This window comes from Peromyscus californicus, unplaced genomic scaffold (genome assembly GCF_007827085.1).
Source record: "Peromyscus californicus insignis strain IS unplaced genomic scaffold, ASM782708v3 Scaffold_8__1_contigs__length_139910024, whole genome shotgun sequence".
In the NCBI taxonomy this organism is placed as follows: Eukaryota; Metazoa; Chordata; class Mammalia; order Rodentia; family Cricetidae; genus Peromyscus; species Peromyscus californicus.
Genome location: NW_026294606.1, coordinates 2,768,475 through 2,778,963, shown reverse-complemented (window position 1 = coordinate 2,778,963; position 10,489 = coordinate 2,768,475). Strand labels below are relative to the sequence as shown.

General features: G+C 39.0%; 1 protein-coding gene across 1 annotated transcript; it reads right to left on the bottom strand.

Moving 5' to 3' along the window:
* Positions 1–4,168: 4,168 nt before the first annotated feature.
* Positions 4,169–8,023, bottom strand: LOC128103509 (cathepsin Q-like). The gene is made up of 7 exons (XM_052727974.1): positions 7,837–8,023; positions 7,427–7,549; positions 7,152–7,334; positions 6,394–6,618; positions 5,804–5,966; positions 5,063–5,180; positions 4,169–4,268 (listed from the first exon to the last, which is right to left on the bottom strand). The coding sequence occupies exons 1-7, from the start codon at positions 7,960–7,962 to the stop codon at positions 4,169–4,171; spliced, it is 1,038 nt and encodes a 345-aa protein (XP_052583934.1). The 5' UTR covers positions 7,963–8,023.
* Positions 8,024–10,489: the final 2,466 nt, after the last annotated feature.

Genomic DNA, 10,489 nt, shown 5'->3' with positions numbered 1-10,489 from the left:
AGTCAAGACCCATTTTTCCAACACCAATTTTTCAGTTCTATTTTGGCTTCGTCACTATGCTAGCCACCAAGAAAGGGTTGATTTCACAGTTTACACTTCATCTTTTAGGGGAGCCAAGACATCAAAGCCAAGGCACAAGTTTGAAGTTGAAGCCCTGTACAAATACCAGATACTGACTTGCTCCCAGGCTCATGTTCAGCCACCTTTCTTGATTAGCCCAGGCCCATCTATATAGGGATGGTATCAACCCTGTCATCTGAACATCTCTTCATCAATTAGTAGTCAAGAAATTGCCCCAAAGTCTTGCCCTCAAGCCAATCTGATGGAAGCTATTTCTCAAATGTGTTTTTTCTTTCCAATGAATGTTCAGTTGACAACTAAAATTAGTCATCATAACTGGTTGGGAAGGCATAATTCTGTTTACCTGTATCGTGGAAAGTGTTTCATTATCCTTCAATTCTGTCAGATATTTTTGCTGGTCAATCGGCATTTGTGGTGTCTTAGAACTTAGAGTACATTATTATAAGTCTTTGTGTCTCTTGAAGTTTCCATTGAGAATTCAGAAGATATTCTGATGGGTTTATGATTTGTGCCTTTTCTCTTATAGTTTTCAACACCTTTTTTATATTACCTATTTTCTGGTTCTTTTATTATTATTTTTCATTTATTTTACATACCAACCACAGTTTCCCCTCCCTCCTCTCTTTCTGTTCCCTTCCTCCACCTCTCATCTAGCCCGCCCTCCACTTACACTCCATTCAGAGAGGAACAGGTCTCCCATGGGAGTCAACAAAGCATGGCACATCAAGTTCAAGCAGAACCAATCTCCTCCTGCATCAAGGCAGGGCAAGGTATCCCACTATGGGGAATATGTTCCAAAGAGCCAGCTCATGTGCCAGGGACATGTCATGATCCCACTGCTAGGAGCTCCACAAACAACAAAACTACATGACTCTCACCCACAAGCAGAGGGTCTAGGTCCATCCCATCAGGATCTCTAGCTGCTGGAAGTTGGTGAGCTCCCACTAGCTCAGGTCAGCCATTTCTGTGGTTTCTCCCATCACGATCTTGACTGTCCTTTACAGTACAATCCCTCTCCCTCTCCTCAACTGGACTCCTGGAGCTTGGCCCAGTGCTTGGCTGTGGAACTCTGCATCTACTTCCACCAGTTACTGGATGAAGGCTCTTTGATGACAATTGGTGTAGTCACCTATCTGATTACAGGACAATATGAGTTCAGACACCTTCTTCACTATTGCTAGGAGTCTTAGCTGGGCTCTTCTGGATTCCTGGGAGTTTCCCTGACACCAGGTTTCTCCCTAACTCCAAACTGGCCTGCCTCTATTGAGATATCTCTTTCATTACTCTCACCCTCTGTCCCATCCCCAACTTGACCAACCCAATACCTTATGTTCCCATCCCCTCATCACCTCCCCCACACCCCATATTTTCTCTTTTATCCATAATACTGTGTATGAAGTTTCTTTTCTGATCCTGCCTACTTGGTGTCCTGTGTACTTCCTCTACCTATATATGTAATTTTTTTCTTAATTGGGGAGTTTGGAGAATTTTCCATCCATTATCCCATTGAAAATCTGGTCTATGCCATTCACCTAGGATTCTTCATCTCTTTCTATGCCTGTGGTTCATAATTACTATATCATACCCTTTCAAAAATCTCCCAAAGTTCTACATATTCCTTTTTTGTGTTTTGCGTTTTGATTTTCTCATTGTTTTTCCTTGACATTCTAAATCTACTTTGTCTTCAAGTCTGATATTTTGTCTCATAAGGCTTCATATTACTGTTTCAACTTTCTAAATGAGTGCAACGATGATGTCCTCTACCTCCATCATTCTGCCTCTCAATGAATGTTTAATGTAAGGTAATACACCAGGGACTGCAAATCTCTCTGTAAAGATCATAGTTTACCCAATGCATCCCTTTAACAATGGCCTGTATGCAAACCAGCTTCAGACTAGAGTGAAAAAGCAGTCATGGCTTGATCCAAATACATTTCATGTATAAAACCAAAGGCAGAGAGATTTGTTTTTAGGCTTTCGGTTTTCAGCTTCTGCTCTGTAACTTGCTGGCATTTTCATTTTTCTCTATTGGCTGTGGCTGGCCCATTCAGTTCATTATGTCCATGGTAGATACTTATCTTCATCGTATTCTTGTGTATCTTCTAATATAGTGGTTCTCAACCTTCCTAAAGGTGCAACTTTTAATACAATTTTTCATGTGGTGAGTGACTCCTACTCATAAAATTACTTTCATTGATAATTCATAACTGTAATTTTGCTACTGTTATGAATAGTAATGTAAATATTTGGTATGCAAGATATCAGATATGCAAACCCTGTGAAAAAATTTTTAGATTCTAAAAGATGTTGTAACCCACCAGTTGAGAACCGCTACTCTAAATGAGCAGAGAGAATGAGTACTGTCAGGGTTGGCATTGCCTTTTGAATTCCTGCTGAATATTCAGGTTTCCAGTTCCATTTTCCTCTTTCACTTTCTCATGAGAAAAGATTAACCCTCTCCAGGCTGACTTGGATGTCTGTACACATCTACAGGATCCAGGTAAATCACTGAATGGAGTTATGTCTTTACCAGAAACAGCATGTAAGAGTCCCCTTCCCCACATCTACATCAGAATTTGTTCTTGTATGTATTCCTGATCATGACTATACTGACATAGGATGGAATCATTCCATGGCTTTAATCTACATTTCCCCAGTAATTAAGATATTTTAAAACTTTCCAAAATGGTTATCAGCAATTTCTATTTTTCTTTTTTGAGAACTTCAGTATAGTTCCAAAGTCCTTCTTTCTAATTGGTTGGTTTTCTTGTCTTCTATTTTTCATTTCTGTGCATATCCAAGACACTAATCCATGGTTGGATGTAAAGCCAGCAAGTATTTTCTCTTACTATTTAGGCTAATTCTTCACTCAACTGACACTCTCCTTTACTGCATGGAAACAATAATTTCATGAAGTCCCTTCTGTAAGTAGTTGTTCCTAGCTCCTGTGTTACACAGTCCTATCAGAAATGCCATCCCTGTGCCTATAGGTTGAAGTGTACATCCTTCTCTTCTCTGAGAGTTTCTATTCATAAGTGTTTAGGTTGAGATCTTTGATCTGTTTGGAATTGTATTTTGTTCAGGTGAAATATAAGCTTCCAGTTTCATTTTCTACCAGTAATAGTTTTCCAACATTATTTGTTGAATTTGCTGTATTTTCAGATTATATATATATGTATATATATATATATATAATATTTGTAAATATCAGATATTATATATATATAATCTTTGTAAAAAGTCAAGTTGCTGTAGCTTGTGTATTTATATCTGGCTTCTATATTCTTTTCCATTGATGTATATGTCTGTTTCCTGTTCACTGTTTCTCTCTTCACTGACTTCTTCATTTCTCCTTTAATAAATTCTATCATAGTTATAAAGGATATTTCCAATTCTTTGTCTTATACTTCAGTTACGTTGCATTTATCAGAGCCTACTGTTGTAGGGTTGCTGGACTCTAGTGGATGCTAATACATGGTTCATTTATGAACAAGGGAGAATCACAGCCCAGCTCCATGCAGTAGAGGAGCACATGGTGCTGTTGCACAGCAGAGAGGGGCCAAGAATTGAAACTGGGTGAATTTGTGTCAGCTAAAATTATCACATCCAGAAATTATCAGAATCTTTCAGAGCAGAGTTTCTGGTAAATAAACAGAACCCTGAAAGCAAACCACAACAACAACGAATTCTGTCAATCACAGAAGACCCAACCACTCATTCTTCCAAGTACCAGAACAACACTCAGTCCCAACTTCAAGATGAATTCCATTATTGACCACAACAAAGTCACTGCACAAAAAGATAAAGAAGGCAGAAATTATACTTGAATTTTATTTTCTAAAGCATTTTATTTGCACAAGTATTAAAAGTGAAAATAACTACAGGAATCATAAACATTCGTTAGAGCAACAGTTACAAAGCTGTACTTTCAATTATTTGAAAGCTCCCAGAATTCACATGACAGTGTGGATCTTGAGGGACTCAATGGTTTAACACACTCAGCAAAGGCTGGTCATTGAAGTGATGGCCCCCATCTGAAAAAGCAGTCTCCTGCCAAGTGCTTCCCTGTGGGTGTCAGGCTGCTCGCTCACACAGTAGGGTATTGGGCATATGAAGAAATTTGGCAGTGGTTGTTCCAGTCTTTGGCAAGTTTCATGTAGCCCTTCAGGCCCCATTTTTTACCCCAGCTGAAAGAAAGCATGTTTTCCATTCAGTAGAATGACTACTACATGGTGGACTTATTATGATACTGGCAAGAGGCCAACCTAACAAAATGATCAGGAAAGGCAGGGGGTCTCTTCCTGAGTACCTAGAAGTGCCTCACACAGGAGTGTGAAGACCACAGCAGAATGTCCTTCTACCCATAGATGTTTCAGAACTATCAAATGTGTCACATTTTAGAAAATCACTGGCACATACATGACATCGACACCCTAGAAACCAGTGAAGGAATGGGAATTCTATGATAACATATTGTTAGTAAGTTCTTAGAGCTTTAGGGGAGCTCAGAGGTTGAGGAGTTGAAGTCAGTTTCAAGAGCCACGGAAAAGCCAGAACAACATTGTAGTGTACCTGTAACCCATGTTCTTAGGACATGCACACAGAACATACCTAGAGCAAGCTGGCTACTCAGACTAAGTAGTGAACTCTTAGATTAGGAAGAAACGCTCCCACATTATAGAAGTTACTTAATGATTGAGAAACAATTAATGTTAACATCAAGCCTCTATGCATGTGTACTCACACACAGGGGCCACTGACATGCAGGCAGGCAAACACACCTCACACATGTACATGTGAAAAGAAGAACAGATATTCTTCAACTTAATGAAACAAAATTTCTAGGCTGTGTATCAAAATACTAACTGTAACTTTCAATCTCTTCATGAATCTCCTGGAAGGGAGTTCAGTGGCCTTAGTCACTGGACCATCTCTTTAGCCTGTAGAATTTCAAATATAGATTTTTTTTGGCAATTTATACCTGTTCTTGATCAGCCAGTAGCTTTCGCTATACGTTTCATTTTCTTCATGTCCATAGCCAACCACAAGAACTGCATGATTCAAAACATAGCTGTTGCAGTTTGGCTCATGATAAATACCTGAGAAATAAAATAGAAGCTTATGTGAGATACATAGCACACATGACAGCTTGACCACTGCCACCAGCAATAGGAAAACTACTTCAATGATAACTGAAATGATATAAACTACAATCAGACTTAAGAGTTAGATTAATTATTCACAAGAATGCTAACACACACACACACACACAATTACAGAAAACTGAAGGAATCCAAAGTGGCAAGATTTATTGACAGCTACTGTCTACATGCAAGTGAAATGACTCCTCAGAAATTTGTAGTTTTGTTAATAAAATCTCATGCCAAGTTAAACTTACAGGACATAAGTTACTTAATTCACAGACTCTATTATCATTTAATTTCAGATAATCATTTTCTATAAATAATTAAAACATCCATGAAATGGAGGAGAGTTGAAAAATTAGCTAACCAATAAATTTTTTAAATGGAGCGTATTAACTTTCATGTGTTGATTCACATCAGGTGACATTCAGTACTCAACTATTATATGGAGATAAGTAGAATCCAGAATCCTAAACATTCACATGACTTTTTGAACATAACAGCTAGTCTGAGAACTTGTCATGACATAGATATAGCACAGCTTATATTTCTTCATATCTACTCGGAAATATACTAACCTTTCTTGTAGAACAGAAAAGAATCATGGAAAGCATCAATTCCAGCAGCAATGGGCCCTTTAGTAGCTACAGCATCCATTAGAATATCCTCACCTTCTGGGAGGGCAACAAATTCTTTGATTTTAGCAGCTGAATTCCTAGGATCATACCTGCATGGTCCTTCCTTTAAAAGGTAAAGAGATAAGAGACTCTGTTTCTTTCACCCATGTCCTAGGAGCAAAAACCACAACCACACTCAAGCATGGTTTATTATTGTAAATCATCTCAGGAAATGAAATGCTACTAGACAGTCTAGAACTAAAAATAAGTTCTCTTGTCTTTAATGACAACCAATAGGTCCTCCTATCCATAAAAAATTTTAGTGCTGCAGAGATCTGTATTATATGTACAATAGTTCCTATATTCTCCATGTACATAGAAGAGAATATCATGACATCAACAATTTATGCAAAGGACAATACTGAATGACTGCCTTGATGGTGCACAGAGAGATTCTACCATCCAATTTGAACACTGAAGATAGTGTATCATATCGACAATTGTCCCTCACTCCAAGCTGAGCTGAAATGACAACATAGAGGTTGACTTACTTTTCCTTCATATGGGTAGGTTGCTTCAGCCTCCACACCTCCATTGTGCAAAACATACTGAAAGGCATTGTATGTATTACCCCAATCACAGCCATTATTGCCATGAGGTTTAGAACAGTCCACTAGGTTCTGCACACTCAAGGGGGTGAGTTTGCCTGTTTTGTGGTACATTTGTCCTTCTATGGCACCAGTTGCAGCAAAAGCCCAACATGAACCGCATTTACCCTACACAGAGAGGAAAATATGGTCGTTCACAAATAATTACTAATTCAAGCAACAACATAGACAGCCTAATAATTTGCGAAAATGAAAAACCGGCAGTTGCTAGATGCCTAGAAAAGAATGGTCAGTATCCTAAAGGACTTGGATGCTTGTAGTGTGCATGTGCTTCCCTCGGTTCAAACACACACACACACACACACACACACACACACACACACACACACACACACACACACACATACACACACACACAAAACCATTTGTGCAGGCCCTATTGTTTTTTTGGATTATTAATGAAAATAGAAGGAACAGGAATCCTGCAGTGAGATGGGATATAGACTCAGAGATGGAGAATGTGTTTGGTGGACTGACAAGAGCAATATACATTGGAAAATATATGAACATTTCAAAGAAGAAAATACATTATTTAAAAAAAAATAAACTGCAAATCTGTCCTCATTAAATACGAATACAGAGACACCAACTTCTCTTCCCCAACAATATGGTTTAAGGGGAAGGATGTGGCACTGTCATACCTGTTTCCGCACAGAAGTCACATAGCCTTCCTTTCGCCAGTTCACAAATTCAGGTAAATCCTTTCGCCAGTCCACAAATTTGGGTAGACCACCATAACCAACAGAACGTTTCCAGACGTTTTTCCATTTGTTGTGAGGTGGGACAGGTATATTAACCATCATGTCCTTGAACTCTTCACCAGTCTTCAAGGAAAATTACATAAATGATTATAAAAAAAAAGACTTCATGTAAACACTCAAGAAAACACAGTGTGAAGAATCCGTGTCACACTCACCATGTCACCAAACTCATTCATTTCCATGGTGAAGCCATTCTTACCCAGACCATTCTCCCCATTGTGATCTTTAATAATTTTCAAGTTTTTTTCCCATACTGCTCTTCTCATTGCTTCTTCCTCCTGGATAAGAACATAATGGATGACTTTTTCTTCTATTAAACTCCTGCACAAGCTGACCTTGTGGGCTTGCAGCTGCAGGTGACTAGAGGCCAAGGAGAGATATTCTAGGACACTATAGCCACATGTTCTCCACATACAGAGGAAAAGGGAATTTGGCTACCCTGTGCTCACAATGATCGTGACTAAGTAATCTCTCAGTGGTGGTGGTTGTAGTGGGGCCTATGACATCTAATATGCCTAGACGCTTGTACTCTGGGACTCTTCTGAATAGATTGCAGGTTACCAACCAGGCTGTATGATTTTTCGTAATCCATCTTCCATTCCTCCCATTCAGCATCCAAACTGGGATCATGTGCTGAAGCACCTGACATAATTCCTATGCACAGGATAACCAGGAATACAGCAGAAGTCATGACTCACAACCCTGGATAAGGAAGAGAAATGAAGCTGTAACAACACCAGTGTTTTTAAAATGTCTCAGAAATCAAGCCACCCATGGCCAATAAAGTTCTGAATTATTCTTCCAAATACTTTTTGAAAGATTGTAGAAAAGGCTGAGGATGTGTGTGAACTGAGTCATTCACTGGTATTTATTAGATCTAATACAAAGTGAAGAGCATGTGCCCAGATTTCTAGCAATGAAAACCTTTGGTGTACTGCATCTTATTATGTCAGAAAGGTCTCCACACATAGAAGCAAAAACCAACCATTGTTTTAGGATATCACTGACCCATGATTCCTAACAAGCAAAACTTCTATCATGTGGCATTGGATTGTAATTTCAAGGTGAACTCAAAAGTTGGGGCCACAGGGCATCATATGCCTTTTTAATAAACAGCAAATTGTGGGCTTATCTTTAACCCTCTCTTCTTCAATGAAACTTTGTGAAATAACTTCTATAAGAATGTTGGAAGAATCATTTATTATTCTTTGCATTTCACCCTTGGGACCATGCAATCAAACTCCCAACTCATTCCCTACATGAGAATATTGTCACATGAAAAACCAACAGGAAGGCAGAGCCATGAGAGGAAGTGGAGGACAACAGCAAGTTTATAGTGGGATTTCAGATTCTGAACTTGTTGGATCTCTAAAGCAACACTCCCAATAGGACCTGATGGGAACATACTAACTGCTACTACATCTGTACATGTCAACTGAAAATAGATACATTCTAGGGTTATCTGCAAGAGATGATCTCTTCTGGACCAGCAGGTGCCAGTGATGGTTACCGGTTTTCAAAGGAACATCTGTAAATCTCTGTGAACAGACCCTATACAAATATAGACCCAGAAGGGACCTGGTTTCCTCCTTGCCTTTACTACCCACACCACTATACCCACACACACCAGGGTTGCTGAGGCTTAGAATATATTCTTTGGGATTAAACTGATTTTCCATGGAGTCTCTCAAAGTATCCCCCAAAGTCACCTCCCATTCTGCCTTGTCCAAGGCAGGGCCTTACCTATCTGTGGTGAAGACTGCTGCCTCAGTTCACTCCAGAGACTCAACTCTTCAGAGTTTGTTGAGGGTCCAGAATCTGGCCCAGCAACACCTTACTCATGCTATAAATCCCAGATATCTTTGCATTTGAACCTGCCTCTAAATCATGTGTTCCTTTTGATTGGCTGTGTTGATGACAGGATTCAGCCTCCAGACACTAGTGCTTCATGCACTTCCTGAGATATAATCTCTGACTGTCCCTCTGGCTTGGCTGTGGGATACCTCTGTACACAACAGGAAGCTAAATTTGTGAACCTTGTCAAAGAAAGTTAGATAGTGATTCTGTAGGCCTTGGATCACATTATACTGAACATTTTGCTTTCTGATTGTGCTTCCTGAAAAACATGTGTGTGTACCCTTGCAGTTTAGAATGGAAGATTTTGGTTACCATCCCTAGCATGGGCTTGGTCAATATATCCTATTTTGTGTTAAGTTCACAGCTATGATTGGATCCTGTGAGAACACAGTTCCTGGGATTCTCTTTTTCCCTGTCAGTGTGTAACACAGTTGTATCTCACAAGAATCTTCAGGAGACAGTGACACCCAAAGAGGAAAGTGATGTCAAGGCTGAACTGTAAGAGGGGAAATAAATGGCCTGCTGTGGATGTGTCTCTTGGAACTCTCTGGCTTTTCTCTTTTGGAGATGACATTGAGCTGCCATCTAGAAGCGCCATCTACCTGGCTCTCTTTATTGTCACCTCACAGCACCAACTCAAAGTTACTATATTTACCATTATAGGACACTCACTCACATTTCATTGCAACTAGTACCTGGAGGTATTGAGAAGAATTTCCTCTTCTGTGTAGCTCTGGACACTAAACCATAATCCTCTACTCTCCTTCTTCCTTCTTTAGCACTCATCCTTTCTTATTATCTGTATAGATGTGTGGCTATTGCTTTAGTTTGAGAATTTTTCCTTATAAGAGTCCTGATGAAAGGTAATATCCAATATATTAGTATGAAAACGTGAGACCACTAAGAAGTGTATTATTCTACAATAATAACTGTCACATTTTTTTTTCATTTTCTCAGATTGTAGTATATCATATGTCAGAGAGATGCTATATTTGATTTATCCTTTTTTTGCACTTAGATCAGGGAAGAAATAAATGATATCTACTTGACCTATTCCTTACAATGTGCAATGTACATAAAATCCTAGATTAATAAAAAATTAGTAAATGTAACAGAAGCAGGGACTGATATTTTGTTTAGTTTTACATACATTTATTTTAAAGAAATTGAAAAGCACCATTAAGAGGTACAAGCTTTTACTGAATTTTTTTAGTTTTTTATTAATTTTTTCATTTACTTTACATATAGACCATAGTTTCACCTCCATCCTCTCCTCTTGTTCCCTCCCCCCTCCTCCCTTCTGCTCCTCCTCTGTCTCCATTCAGAAATGGCAGGCTTTCCATTGGAGTCAACAAAGCATG